This window comes from Platichthys flesus, chromosome 19, assembly GCF_949316205.1.
Source record: "Platichthys flesus chromosome 19, fPlaFle2.1, whole genome shotgun sequence".
In the NCBI taxonomy this organism is placed as follows: Eukaryota; Metazoa; Chordata; class Actinopteri; order Pleuronectiformes; family Pleuronectidae; genus Platichthys; species Platichthys flesus.
Genome location: NC_084963.1, coordinates 13,942,079 through 13,957,409, shown reverse-complemented (window position 1 = coordinate 13,957,409; position 15,331 = coordinate 13,942,079). Strand labels below are relative to the sequence as shown.

The 15,331-nt window shown below is 42.9% G+C and overlaps 1 protein-coding gene across 1 annotated transcript; it reads left to right on the top strand.

The window, feature by feature from the left end:
• The first annotated feature begins 212 nt into the window (after nucleotides 1-212).
• Nucleotides 213-14,779, top strand: aif1l (allograft inflammatory factor 1-like). The gene is made up of 6 exons (XM_062413395.1): nucleotides 213-508; nucleotides 672-733; nucleotides 3,360-3,426; nucleotides 7,907-7,948; nucleotides 9,086-9,248; nucleotides 12,768-14,779. The coding sequence occupies exons 1-6, from the start codon at nucleotides 274-276 to the stop codon at nucleotides 12,853-12,855; spliced, it is 657 nt and encodes a 218-aa protein (XP_062269379.1). The 5' UTR covers nucleotides 213-273; the 3' UTR covers nucleotides 12,856-14,779.
• The last annotated feature ends 552 nt before the right edge of the window (nucleotides 14,780-15,331 follow it).

Below are 15,331 nucleotides of genomic sequence, written 5' to 3'. Positions count from 1 at the left end.
GATTCGTTTATCAAAGATCCAAAATCCCATAACAAATTTACACAATTGAATAATTACCTCAGTAATTTACCAAGGAGCTTTTTCTAAATATTATTCTCCAACATCCTAAAAATAATGTTCAACTTCTCAGTGAATCCAATACACTTTTAGCTTTTGTTTGTTGATTAGATAAAACAATCTTTTTTTCATTTTGACAACTTAAGATCTAATGTTAATTGGAGACAGAACAAATGCTACATCATTTCCTCATGAACACACACACACACAATCTTCATGGATCAACTTCGGATCAAAACATGTATTTTGAAAGGGGTTACCGGACGTCCCTCTCGTGAATGTGTCCGTCTTGACCCGGGTGCCGTGGTCCGTTGTGTCCGCTCAGTGTCGGAGAACAGGAGCATCGCCCGGCAGTGGCAGCCTCTCTGGCCCGGATTCACATATTTATTATTTTCATTTTTCCTGGATTTAAACAACGCGGACAAAATGCCTGCAAGTCAGAACGTCCAAGGTGATGACCAAACACTGAGCGTGTGTTCGGCTGCGTGCTGCGCTAGCTTCGAACCGAGGCTGTACAATGGAGCATCAGAGGCCGACCGGCGGCTCCGGGGCTCGAATGAGCTCGTGTCGCTGTGAACAAGCTGGGTGTTGAAATAACTGTTGTTTTCTTCCAGGAGGGAAAACCTTCGGGGTGTTGAAGGAGCAGCAGAGACAGAAGCTGGAGGAAATCAACAAGGTAAGGAGACTGAGTCCGTTATCCGCCTGCAGCGTCTCTAACGCCTCCTCGGGGGGGATTTGAATCCCAGGAGCACACTTGACTCGGCATTGGCCTTGTTCGTGAACGCAGCATCAGTGACTCACCCTTTACCTGCAGCCAGGTTGATGTGCTTTCACAGGGCTGTGGTTAACCAGCTTCCCAAAATGCCTCTCACGCACACACACACACTCACACACGTGTACTGAAGTGATGCTCCTGGTGCATTTTTATTGATTTCACCCTCAGGCTCGTGTCACGACTTGTTGCTGTCACACACACACACACACACACACACCCCTTCTGATCACACTGACGCATCAACTGAGTCAACGTGGTTAACTGGTGATAATGGTGCTCACCCTCCTCAGATCAAAGGTGTCTGAATGAGCCCTTTGTCTCACAGCAGGCCTCGTTCCGTCAGATGACTCCGCAAGCAGCAGCAGCAGCTCCCACGCACGATCTGGATGTGTCCATGCGTGCGTGTGTGAATGTGCGTGCCTGTGTGTCTAATCTGTGTTTCCCTCCCTTGGCCTCTGCTGCCTGCTGCGGCCACATGAGAAACCAGGTCGCGGCGAGAGATCAGCCCGGAGCTCATGTGACACCTCGTTTCCAAAAACACTCTCCGCTCCCGCGTTCAGAGTCCCATCGTGTGGATGTCTTTCATTTGTGCTTCTACAGAACTGATTCCCACATTCCGTAAGGGAGGTGTAGGACTAAAAATAACAGCCATACTGTGATTAAATGCGGGGGTGGGGGTGGGTGTCATCTCTTCTGTTTGCATCAGTGGATCCAGTGGGAATGACGCTGTGGATCCCAGCACTGATTTGTGTCTGACGCTGGTTACTCAGCAATGGATAGTTCTTCTGATAAATTCCTCAACGCTGAGTAAAAAGCAGTACGTTTTGATCAGGCAAGAAATTACTAAAATCCACTGGTCCCTTGCCTCAATAATACAAATGTGTCAGTTTCTGCATTTTCTACCATAGAGTATTTTGAAAACATCAGCTCGGCCTCTCCGGTGATTGGGATGGACACCACATGTTCACCGTTTCCCGACCTGGGAGCCCATCGGCTATCGTCAGAGGATGATTTAGCCTGCGGGCGCAATGGCCAATATGTTGGGGCTTCCAGGGCAGACTTGTGGATATCTTTAGCTCTCCACACAGACTGTTTACCTGCAGGCAACCAAAGCCTGTTTAAATTTGAATTGGTCAAACTGCAAACAACAACCAGAAGACGTCTGACCCACATATCTTGTCCCTGGCCAGAGATTAAATGTCCTTATGATATGTGGACCAAACAACTACTTGATTTAGCGAGGGAAAACAATTGGTTTACACAAATGAATAGTGTTGACCAATTGATGGCCTGTTATTGGCTCATTTCAGATGTATTGTTATAGGTGTGCATGCCAGCCAATAAGTGTCAAGGAATGTAACTACGTCAGTGCTATAGCCCCGCTCCCACACGAAATTTCATGGAAATCAGTTGAGTAGTTTTTGCGAAATACTGTAAACAAACAAACACATAAACAGACAGGGGTGAGGCAGGTAATGAAGGGGAAATGTATTTGTTAAGTGTTTAGTTAAGTTGTCAACCCGTGATCTCAAAAACTAAAGATACATTAGTTCTTTGCTACTGGAGATGCAATGTTTAGCCAATTCGTATATCGGCCAAAACCAAATCTATTGCGTTAATGAAGGAATTAATCATTATGTTACACAGCAACGTTATCACTTTCCTTTTCCAAGCTGAATATTTAGGTTAGTTTCTGGAAAACTAAATGTAGCTGACGACATCAATATGGATGGTGAAAATTATTTTTTTTTTTGGATGTTTTGCTGACTAATTAATAATATTGAGCATAAAACACATACAAACTCTGACTCTTCAGCTGAGGATAAACAGTGTTTGACCTTTGAACTATTGTTTGATACAGACAGAGGGACTTCATGCTTTGTAGTACTTGGCACTGCACTTGTTCAAACCTCCTCACATTCTTGCACACACAGTGAGGGGGGGAAAGGACATTCCTGTGCGTGCAGGGTGCTGCAGCAGTGAATGCGCAGCGCTGAGTCAGGTGTCCCTGATACACATCCGGCCGCCGTGTTTATCCTTTTCACCCTTAATTACGAGCCGGACCGAGACGCCGAGGTCAGCGCGGAGAAAACCCCCCCCCCCCCCTCTCTGTTCTGACCGGAGCTGGATCCCATCACGGCAGATTGCGTCATTAGAATTTCATCGGGACAACTCCCTCCTGCAGGCTCTTTCCACTGCTTTGCACCCTTGTGAGGTGTTCCACTTAATGATCTGATAACTAATTACAGTCCGGGGGGGGGGGGGGCGGGACATGATAAGATTGTGAGTCATCACTCTATAGTAGATTTTGACACATTTGGCAGGGCGCTATCATCTTAAAGTCTGTAAAGCTGTAATTTGTGTGTGGGCCTCTTTCCTCTTTGATGCTGAGCAGCCTGCCGGGATTCCTCAGGGAAATTAAGAAATGGGCCCGGGATGTTTAAGGGAGTTTCAGTTTCATTTAAAGCCTGTGAAAGTTGTTTTTCTGAACATTTTCATTTTACTCATCCTCCTCTCCCTCCTACAGGAATACATGGAAGACCAGAAATACAGGGATGAAGAAGACCTGGCGGAAAAATTGGAAGGTCTCAAAAGTAAGAAAATGTAGTCCTCTAAAAAGTACCTGCTGCTACGTGGTTGTTTTAAGCCGTTTTCAGACATGAACTCCGGAATGGCTCCGGGCTTTCTCCGGGGTTTGCCTTTTACACACGAGCAAGGCATCAGGAGATTCTCTGGAGCGTTCGGGTGAGGGCTGGTGCAGCAGACAGAGACAGGACATGCCGATAAAGTCAGCTACAGAGATCACTTGTTTCTGTTTACAGCCCATTGACACCAGCGTTAGCCCTTTGCCACATCTTGGCGTCTTCTGTGTGTGCAGAGATATTTGTATTCTTTTAGTTTTTTCAAAAACCTCCCATCAGCTCATTCGGACATTCTCCGGAGTTCTCACCAGGGGACTGGCCAGAGAAACTCCAGAGAAAGTCTGGAGCCTCTCACTTTTTCATTTGTGTTTTCACATGCGGGAGAATCAAGAGTGCAGTTCATGCCTGAAATCAGCTTTATTGAGGGTGTGCTCCTTTTTCCTGGCTTTTGTCTCACCATCAGTGTTTATCTATTTGTTGGCAGTCTGCAGACACCAACGTAAGTCTTCGGCATTTTTTTTCTCTGTGGGAAAGACGGACTGCTGAGATCTCTAAGAGGCTTTCAAGGCCAAGTCCTCAGCGGCCTCGGAGGAATGTGCCGTGGGCGTTCCTCAGCTTGTTGTTACAATATTCCCAACTTTGCTCAAACTCAAACCTCCTGGGGATAGAAGAAACGGCTGCTGGAGCTCATTCCAATAAAATTGCGTGATTTACCAAAGCACTCCCCATCAGATATTACATGTGTTGGTTGCTCTGGGTGCACGCGGTTATATTTCCTTTTTCTGTTGATGGCAGTTTTATATCTGCAATATTGAGCTGTTTATGCTAACAGGGGGCATATGTCTTGAAATGAGAAAGATGCTCCACTGTCCTACTTACTGCCCGTGCTTGCTGGAGGAAATGGAGCAGATATGCATCATCTGAACGGGGACCCGACACCGATGGTCCGGGGAGTATTGCTGCTTTATTTATTTTTATCTCTTTTCCCGCCTGTTTCCATGCTGTCCTAGTGACCCAGAGGTCATCATCTAAACTACCAATCAAATCACATTAATGCAACTCGTAGCGGAGGGATTAAAAAAACAACATTTCCTCGGTTAATGTTCACATGAAGCCTGTAGCAAGTTTCTCGTTCATTGTTTGTGCATGATTTGATTCATTAGAATTATGTTTGTGGTGTTATTTATTAAAAGGCTGATGGTCGTCTCTAAATTAAGCTTTGTAAATTGGATAATTTTAAGAAAAGTGTAAAATATCGGAGATTTTTTTTACCAAACCAAGGGTTTCCTACAGCATGCCCAACCTTACCTGAAATATGGAGAGCTTCCTCTGATTGAAGAAATTATTAGATTTTTATGGAATACATTATTTAATTCATGATTATTTGCCCGGTTTATTAGGTACAACGTGAACAGTAAAATCTACTGTTATGAAGGTTTTTAATGTTCAGTTCTTATTAAAGTTTTAAAGAGGTATGGATTAAACTTTATGGTCATTTTAGAGGATGCACTGTTACTTCTACTGAGATAGTATTGTTTAACTGTAACAACAACAGCATTTAACATAATGCACTATAGCTTTATAGTTCTACGTCTGTAACTGTGAAAATTATGATAAAGTTAAACAGTTTATAGCCCTTGTTTATAAATAATTAACTTGCTTCAGGTTTCTTTCTAATATCCTAGGATATATAACGTGAATGTGGATGGCCCGGTGGTACAGTGGGTGGCACTTTGGCCTCACAGCGTCCGGCTTCTTCCCCCAAAGACATGAAGCTGAGGTTAATTGAAAACTGAGTGTGAATGGTTGATTTGTATTACATTAAATTACACTTCATGACATTTAGCGGACTCCTTTATCCAAAGCGACTTCCGATGAATGCATTGATTTGTAAATTACGATTACGAGACTGTCTCCCTCCGGCCCTCAAATCTGGTGTGGTATACAGATCATGAAATTGAATGAAAAGGTCTCAACCTTCTATGTAAAGTGCCTTGAGATAATGTATATTAGGATTTGGAGCGATACAAATTGAATTGTGAGCGTGGCATAGGGGCCATGATGCTACATTACACAGCGAATGAGTGAAGCTGATAAAAGTAGAAAGAAACAACATACTTGTTCATAAACAGATGCCTAAGTTCCACTTGGACTTTCATTGCACACGTTTATTTATGTAGCACATTTAACATCTGCTGAATGAGCTTTCTAGGTCAGCGACAACACAAGGATACACTGCTTTTCTTTTCATTTTCGTCTCCAGACAGACAGGAAACGGAACAGAAATCACATTGTTTCTGAAGCCTCACAGAGAAACTGTTATCTGCCCTTAGGTCCAGAGTCTTTTTCAAGGATGTGAAATTCTTCGCTTATCATCCCCTTCAACTACTTTATCAGACGGTTTCTATTTTAACTATGGAACACACCTTCAAATGATAGTGTTGCCTCCTTAGAGCTTTTATGGACAAACTCAGATTAAACCATTGACCTCCTTATCAATGTGTATGAATAATGTCAGCAGAAAATGTCTGGCGCTTCCTAACTTGTTGATGTTGACCCAGTCGTCTCGTCATATCACTCGTTAAGGGAATGTGGGTCCGGAGGAAATCCTGAGGACTCGAGTTTTGTTTAGCTGAGTCTTTCTCTGTGGCTGCAGATGATCAACAGGCTGCGCTACGACAAGTGGCCCACTCAAGAACTCACTCTCTCTGTGTGTGTGTGTGTGTGTGTGTGTGTGTGTGTGTGTGTGTGTGTGTGTGTGTGTGTGTGTGTGTGTGTGTGTGTGTGTGTGTGTGTGTGTGTGTGTGTGTGTGTGTGTGTGTGTGTGTGTGTGTGTGTGTGTGTGTGTGTGTGTGTGTGTGTGTGTGTGTGTGTGTGTGTGTGTGTGTGTGCGCGCCACTCCTCAGAGTTTACGAACAGTGTTGGTATTGTCCTGTCCCATTCCCAATAGGCTCCCACAGTTCCCTCTCGCTCTCTCCCTCCTTCCCAACACACACACACAGAGCTCCCATTGTGGGACAGAAATAGCAAGTGTAATCGGACTAAACAGGTCTTCTGGAAATCAGAGAATGGTGAGATTTAGGGAAAGGCGGGAAAATGTCTTTCTTTTGGTCTTTCATAACAGTAGCATCTTCATTATGAACTTTTATAAATGATAGAATTTGATATTTACATTTTAAATCGTTCTGCGGTTTTTAAATCTGCGTTGATCGGACAAGACGACAGCTGGTAACCCCTTATCTTATTTATGCAAATTGCATCATAAACGGCAATAACATCAAAATCAGGGCAAGGGTTCAATCGTTGCACACAATAACAACACTGCTTATCCAATATTTAGCTAACCTTTAGACTTCAGCAACTTGTCATAAATAGCCTCAAATATCATGAATTAATATCTTGGCAAAACCCAGTAGAAAATAAAGGAATAGTTCCACAAGCTTACTCCAAGGAGTTGATTATCAGACTGGCAAATCCAAATCATGACTCCTTTGTGTCTTTAAATCCAGTGTGTTGATAAACTTTGTCAAAGTGAAACACTAATTGTCATATGGTAATATGGGAAATGCTATTGCTGGAAAAAAGATACAAAAAAAACAACAAAATAAATGTACTATAAAAAGGCAAAACTAAAAAACCATTCAAAAACACACAGAGAGTTGAGAGTAAGTAGTTAAGATCAATGCAACTCATGTGTCTGACCAGCTGTGTTGTTTGTTTCAACCCTTGGGTAGAGCTGGGCTGCTGGTTTCCCCTGATTCCAGTCTCATGGCTCCAGCTTTATAAATTACTGGATTAATATGAGATTGGTATTGATTATCTCTTCTGAAGCCAACGTTTTTCTTAATGCTAGATGGATCTACATATTCTCACCCCTTTCACTCTTAGAATTGGTCCAATTAATAAAGTAAAGAAAAACACAGTGACTATGACTAATTGTGGGTTTTAATAAGGATCTGTTAGTTTTTCTATGTTTAACCTGATGAGCATAATCTGATTTAATATGCCTTTCGGTTCTCAGGGTCTGAATTCTGACATTTTCCCATTTTCAGCCGCAGCATCTTTGTTTTCCTTCCTGACTCCTCCGTCTACACTTATAGTTTCCTGTCACCTTCTGTGACCCACTCGCTCTTCATCTGTCTCTGATGTCAGAGCGCACCCAGCTGCTCTCCAACAGACACGCAAAACAAACACTCGGGAGAACACACACCTGTCACTGTCACCTGCTTGTGCCTTTCCTTCAGACAGTGCAGCTGTCAGCAGCGTAAGTCAGGGAGATCAGTGGACGGTGTGTTTTGCTGATATGTCCGGAGCCAGCTGGAACTGGTGTTTATGAGAATGTTAAAGAAGTTGTGTGTGTGTGTGTGTGAGGAACGTGATGAGTGTGAATACCAGTGTAAGTAATCATCTCCCATGTGTGTTTGCGTTGCAGATAAATACGCTGAGTTTGACCTGAACGACCAAGGAGACATTGGTGAGTAATGGCCACCACCAAAGCACCAACTGCATCCCAGATAACTTTGGTCGGCGGACCTGTGTGTGCTGTTGACATGAGGGAACAGTAATTAATACTGTGTGTGTATTGTCTGAGCGGTGTGAGCACAGGGTTAGTGCGGGCTTGTGTGTCTTGTCCGCGTCCTGAATGTAAAGTGAGACCTCACTGTCCGCCGAGTGGGAAAGGCCTGAGCAGATGTGAGGCGAGGAGTCAGACAGGAGAGGTGGCCCCTGTCTGCAGCTCCAGGAGTGTTCACTTTTCATCAAGACTAAAATGTCACAACTCCTGGATGAATTGCATTGACTTTGGTAGAGATTCCAGGAAATTTGATACGAACATCCTGTTTCCCACAGGATGAAATGCAATAACTTTGGGAATCCCTTTTCTTGTAGAACCTATAAAGATCTTAATTGAATAATATTGAATAAACTTTCTGGTATATAAAGTCCAAAACTAGAAAAACAGGAGTCATTTATTGCTGATTAACGTTTTCTAAAGGACCATTCTGATTGGTCCTCCAGTGAATTGGTGTTGAACATCCATAATGTGGAAAAGAGACATATAAAAACAAAAAAACTTTTTGGAGCCAGCACAGACAGTGATCCTGATTTTGAATCCCTAATATGAGTCATGCACCAAAGCAGACTTTTCCCATAATGCACCTCAAAAGCGTTTCTTTAGAGCATCCCTGTTTCCTAAATGCTTCCGTGTTTCAAATCCCATAAAAGTTCAGGGTTGAGGCTACCAAGCTGAGATAGCCCCGATGACATGAAATATTATAGCCACATAATTTCAGGGGTTGAATACTTCTCCTTTTACTGAATAAAGTAAACTCCATGTGGTAAATCAGTGTGCCTCGTTAAAATACTTAAATTGTATATGAAAGTAAGTATTTAGATGGTGTTACTGTTTCTTTCTGTTTTAAGTTAAACAATTTTAAGGCATGGTCACACATGCGCGAATCCAGACAAATGTTTACATAGGAATAAGTTCATCAAAGTCGCTTGCTCAGAATTGAAGTGAACCGAAGGTGAGGGCACACCACTGCTGCATCTGCGTATGTGTGGCCGTGGCCGTGCACGTTCTGATCTGACTGACTCGTGCGTCTCCTCTCAGAGCTGATGGGTCTGAAGCGGATGATGGAGAAGCTGGGGGTGCCCAAGACCCACCTGGAGCTGAAAAAGATGATGGTGGAGGTGACGGGCGGCAGCAGCAACACCATCAACTACAGGGACTTTGTCAAGATGATGCTGGGCAAGCGTTCGGCCGTGCTCAAACTGTGAGTACGCCGCCTCTGTGCACGCGTGTGTCATTTTACACACGTTGTCATTAAGCCATCTGCCGATACATTGTGTGTCTGAGAGAGAGGATGTGAGTCATGTGCTGTGTCAGCCAATTGTTTCATCCAGCAGCAGGGGGGTCTGGGGGATGACTAGCGATGATGTAACCACCCACATGCTACTTTAGTCGTTAATCGCCATGGCAACAAAACCCATCTCTGTAGCTTATCTATAGACAACCCATCCTTATCTTTAGCTGGGATCATGTGCTTAGATCACTGATTATAGGCTGAGTACCCGCTGAGAGTCAGGTAGTTCTCACAAGAAACAAACAACGGAACTCATCAGATTTTTCCAGCGAAATTCTTCTCGTACCATAACCATAACATTTTTTTAATTTAGAATATAGGGCTAGATGGTGAATATCAATGTACGTTTGAAGGTCTTCTGCACAAATTAAGTTACCGACTACCAGTAGATGTTAGCAGGTGTCAGCGGCCACCAGCAGATGTTAAGGACATAACCTCAGTTGTGCACGTTAGCGCCCTCGAGTGTTTTGACCTCGTAATCAACGATACAGGCCGGACTTCCGGGTACTCTGAGGCTGAAGGTAAATCCGACTGGCTCCTGGTTTGTGTGGCAGCCCCAAGGCTCGCTCAGTAGATCAGGACATCATAACCTCTATGCCTATTTAAACTAAACATTGTCCCATATCAGAACATAGGACAAGATGGAGAATATCTCTTGTACATTCTCCCGCTACTTCAAATACAGTAATATTTTTTTCGATGACCCCTCGAGGATAAGGTGACACACAGTAATTAAGGCCGTTTTAAAAATGGTTGAGATAGCTGCTGTAAGCCTTTTAAAGCAGTCCTGCTCTGGTCACACTGCAGGAGCCCGAGTGTATTGGCTGCTGCAATTCAGCTCTGCTGGATTAGGCTGGCTAGACCATTCAGTAGATAAATCTCATAATCCCAGAAACACCCAGCAGAGAGAAAATTCATAACTCTGCCGCCTTTGCCCTCGACCATTTCTCGAGAGCGTGTCCCATAATCCCACGGCCGCTATTTATAAATGTCGAGCTCTCTCCCTGGCTAAGGTGCTCACTCAGGAGATCATTGCAGAAGCTGAAATCTCCTCTTGATAACATTAATTCTGCTTCACACACGTTTCATCAGTGTGGTGAAGTCTTTAGTTTCGCTATGCAGAAGGTTTTAGATTAAGGAAATTATTAACAGGGGAGACGTCTCTGTTTAAAGTGTATGGCAGTGAGCTTCAATGTGATCTAGTGAATTAAAAGGGGCTTTCATAAGGCGACCGTTGGGTCTTGGCCTTGCACCATTCTAGTTTTAATGTTTACAATTACTATATTTCTGTCTCTTAATAATTTTGGCTTTTCCAAAACTCGTGGCAGCCTACTGCCCCCTGCACTGTGATAACTACAACTCTCTCCCATGCTGCTGTGTTTGTCTCTCACGCGAGGAGAGGAGAGGAGGAGGAGGAGGAGGAGGAGGGGAGGGAGAGACGAGGAGAACAAAACCGCTTTAGATCAGTGCTATACAAAGCATTTGGCAGCAAAACAATTGTTTTAGTTGCAATTAGAGTGAAATGATTGAGGTCAGGCTGCACAATTTGGATCATGCAGTAGAGCTCTTTGAATGATGACGCTATCAGTGCAATACAAGGGAAGGAGTACGCAGTCAGTCATGCTTGATGTTTTTACGGGCAAGTAGCACTAGCTGTGATTAATCTTTCTTGATAAAACTGTTATTTTTTAAGCTTTACATAAACCAAAACTCCACTTTTTGCTTTGAAACTCCATAAAGCAGGATTATGTTTTAAATTAGATTATCGCAGCTTCCTTTCCTGACTTATCTCGACTGAGTGCATGTGTGGGCTTGTGTGTATTTTGGTCAGACTTTCACCCAGTAACAAGATTAAGTCACTCAATCACTTGATCTATTGCGCTCTTCTGTTTACACAGGGCTGATTAACCCAGTTTGGCGATACGCTCAAATCATTATCACTTTCGATCACTTCAAATCTTCAATCCACATATTTCAAGTTATCCACTTATTTACAAAAACAAGACATTTAACCGTTCACTGGATTAGTGGGTGAAGCAGTGTTAGCTGATGGACGTCTGTCAGGGGGGTTGACTGGGCCGACTTCACTCGGCTTTGTGGAGCGGAGGAGGTGTCGGTAGTGGGAAGAGATCGGCTGCCAGAGAGATGTGTCAGGGTTTGAGTGGCCGAATGGTTTCATCATTGCTCCTTATGGGCTTAGCGGAGCTTTGCGGACTTTTCCAAAAAAGGAAATTAAAGACAGGCATTCGCTCTGAATAGCTTCTGTCAGATCCTTCACTCCACTGTGTGAGGACTGAATCACCGTTCCTCTCCGTCCCTTTGTGGTTTCCCTTTATTCCTCTCACTTAACAGCTCAGATAGTTCATACGCAGACTGTAACTCCCCCCCCCCCCCCCACCACCCCACACACACACACACACACACACATCCTGCCTCTTTTGCTCATACTTCTCTTCTTTTACTCTTTACTTTGATGTCCTCAAGCCTCAGGGTCTATGTTTACTTTTTGTTTCCTTTATGCCTTTCTCCATTGTTCTGAACGTTCGATCATCAAATAATGTTTAAATATTTCCAGCAATTTTTTTTTTTTTATAGATTGACATGAAATGAACCGTTAGTTTGTGATGTTTCAGTGGGTTGTTGTTTTATCTCAGCTATACTTATATAAGCATGTTTTATTAGTTTGCTAGGCCTATTGAGGGTTATTATGCATCACCTTATCAATTGTGGGGAAGAGTAAGTTACTCTGGGATTATATTATTCCTTCATATCTGTTGTAGTTGATATAAGTTTTAAATTTCATTCATTATTCTCATAAAAAGTCTTAATTTGAACTTGTTGAAACCTGCAGAAATCCTGCAAGTTGGTGTATTTGCTGTGTAGTATTGATACAAAGTGATTTCAGCCTGGGTTAACACTGCATCAAAACTGATATTCAACAAGATGCATCAAAACAACGGACTCCTACGTCCCAAGCAGCTCCGGCAACACCCTCCCCCCAAAATGCCCCAGCAACCTTTGTACCTGAATTCTTTATTTTAATTATTCAATAAATATTGATGAAATATAAATTGTTAGATTTCAGTGTACCGGGATTAGGAGCACGGTGGAAGTTTTGATGTGCAGTGGCACATGTAGTGCTGCCAGAACAGCTTCAATGTGCCTTGACATTGATTCTGTGAGGGGCTCTGTTGAAGCAAAATGCAAACCCATCAACTCTTAGTTTCAGGTTACTCTACATTAATGAAAATCTATTGTTTTGTGTAATAGGAGTATGAAACTCAATTCCTGCCTGTGGTTCCCCTTAAATCCTTCACACCTGTCCTTTTGAAAAGTCACAAATATAGATAAGCATTGTATATTTTTAATTGTTACCATTGTTTTCAACTTCCATTTGTTTTTTCCATTTCCTGATTCCTCTCTCCGCAGTGTCCTGGTTTTTGAAGACAAGGCCAACGGCGCCGCCTGCAAGCCAGATGGACCCCCTCCGAAGCGGGACATCTCCAGCCTGCCTTAAGTGTAGCTGTCAGTCTTGGGACTGCTCGTGGAGCAGAGGGACCATCGGCGGTTGCCTGGAATTGAACCGTTGTCATAACATGTGGAGTGTTGTGTTAGTGTGGGACCAGTGAGTGAAGAGGTTATTTTTGTGAATAATGTGCAAGGTGTCTGTTATTTGGAAGACTGAGACAACAACTCACTAAACAATGTTTGACTGTGAATATAATTATCATCCTTTATTTCCCCCTTAATAACAATGTAGCATCTATAGTTGTTCATGTAATCTGCTTGATAAATTAAATTTTGTAGTGTGTGTATCATGGTTATATTTTAAGGGAAGACTAAACAAAATATTTTCCAGATGTCATCGTTCTTTCGCTCCCTCCTTCCTCGTTTCTTTGTTTCCTTTTTGGAACGCACTTCATTTCAACAATGTGAGTGAAGGATGCTTTTTTGGAGAAGCACAAGGAAAACCAAGCAGTTCTTCCAACCCATTTTTTGCACTGTCCTCTGTGGTCTTGAATGGATTCCTGCCGGGCTAATCTTAGTCAGCGTCTCACTTTAGATCAGGTGCCAGAGATCACAGGCCCAGCCCATTTCCTCTGGGTCACAGTCACTGGCCCCTCGAGCCCAAATACTGATCTGGAATCCGTTGAGAAGGTTAACGTGGCCGCCTCATGATCTGAAAATCATTTTTTAAAAGATGCGTGTGGAATATTTACTGGCACTAGCTGAGAAACACAAATTGGCGATCTGGTTGGGTCTTGTCAGTTTCCGTATATGGCCGGAGGTCGACTCACTTTTAGATCTGTAGGGTTAAGCACATGTTAGATTTGGAAGGAGTGTGATTTACAGGCACACACACGAGCGGAACAAATGTACATATACACTCCACACAGTACAATCATATTCTTTCCAAGTGCCTCAACATGCAGATACTGTAGAGCTTAAACACAGATTGAAAAAGGAGGGAGTGCACACAGGTGTTGAGTTCAAGCAGTCCTCTTATGTCTTTGACAGTTATAACGTTATTTGTCAAACTATAGTGTGTATTGTTTCAACATCATTTTGAGTGCGTGACATATACATGTGGATTGTTGTGCGGTTTCTTTCCTTTTTCCTGCTAAATTTTTTTATGTCACTCCATCGTTTAACCTGCTCATTTTGTGATTGGACTTCTAAGTTCATCTTATATTTGTCTTTCAACTCATATACTGTCTTTCTTCATTTGTTCCCAATCCATTCTCTCCATCTCTCTCTGTTCAACAGGGTTCATTGTCCTGTGAATTCTGTATTTTGTGCCTCACTGTTTTGTCTCATCAGTCTAAACGTTTTTTCCCCCCTCTACACTCTATTTACTGTGAATTTGCTACTTGTAGTCGTTTTTAACACACATAACATGTTTTAAAGTATTTTTGTAATTTTCAGTCTTGTAGGTAGACGACTCTTGTGTTGTTAAGGTGCACATTGTCTGCAGACACCAAAGGAATTAAAATTCTTGTAACACTGGCGACGTGCTTAGTTCCGGATCGTTTGTTGCAGTAAACCGAAGTAACTTCATGTTTGGGTGAAAAATGTCAGGTACTAAACACATGTCTATTGTGCTTATAGCAGATTCCACCCTAACCCTAACCAGGTTATGTACTGGAGCCTCTTGTCTTGTATAGAAAGGTGAGATTGGCCATTAAGCTGCGGGGTTTTTAATAAGATCTTGCGGCACATTTGCCTTGATACAACCTTTTGCATTATTCATTTTGCAGGTCAGCAACTATGACACTCATCCAGTTCTTTCAGATAAAGATAGCGTGTGAGAAAATCTGGCTGGTTTTCATTCCATATTTGTTTTTCTCTTGTCATCAAATTTTTCATGTTGTGTAATGTACGTGCAGCTGTATGCATTCACACCCTGAAGCAATAAAATGTTTTTTCATGAAAAAAATAATAAGCTGCTTCAGTGCAAACATTCCCATGAAAGGGCTCGATTGTGTCTGGTTTTATTAACGCGGAGGTCGTATGCATCGTGTTTCATCGGGAGGGCAGTGTGTGTGGAGGTAGTTCTTTAACAGGCGGGTCCAGCCAGATTATAATAAGCAGCTTTGTAATTAAAACGATGATCAGTGTCCCGTGTAACAAACTGCTAGGAGCTTATGATGGCACAGTGGAGGAAGAACAGAGTTGGATGGAAGGCGACTAGAAACATCCAGCTCAGGATGATGGCGTCACCTCGGGCTTCACATTAGGTCTAATTTAATCTGAGAAACTCCGCAACATCAATTTTATGTTTGCTCCATCTTTTTGCATTTCATCTGATGGTGTGTCAGGCTTGTTTGAGGATTATTTTATAACAGTATCTGGTGCAGTGCTGCCACTCGGAGGATTCTCGCAGTAATGCTCCTCATTAACCTTCCCACTCCCTCTGTTGTTTAATGTCTGTCACCAGGGTGTTTATAGCTCAGTCTGTTCCTAAGAGTCATTTATGTAGATTCACTGCATTT

Coding starts and splice junctions, on each gene's coding strand:
- aif1l (XM_062413395.1), top strand. CDS start 274: ATGGATCAACTTCGGATCAAAACATGTATTTTGAAAGGGGTTACCGGA. Junction 509..671: donor TGCAAGTCAGAACGTCCAAG/GTGATGACCAAA, acceptor GTTTTCTTCCAG/GAGGGAAAACCTTCGGGGTG. Junction 734..3,359: donor AGCTGGAGGAAATCAACAAG/GTAAGGAGACTG, acceptor TCCCTCCTACAG/GAATACATGGAAGACCAGAA.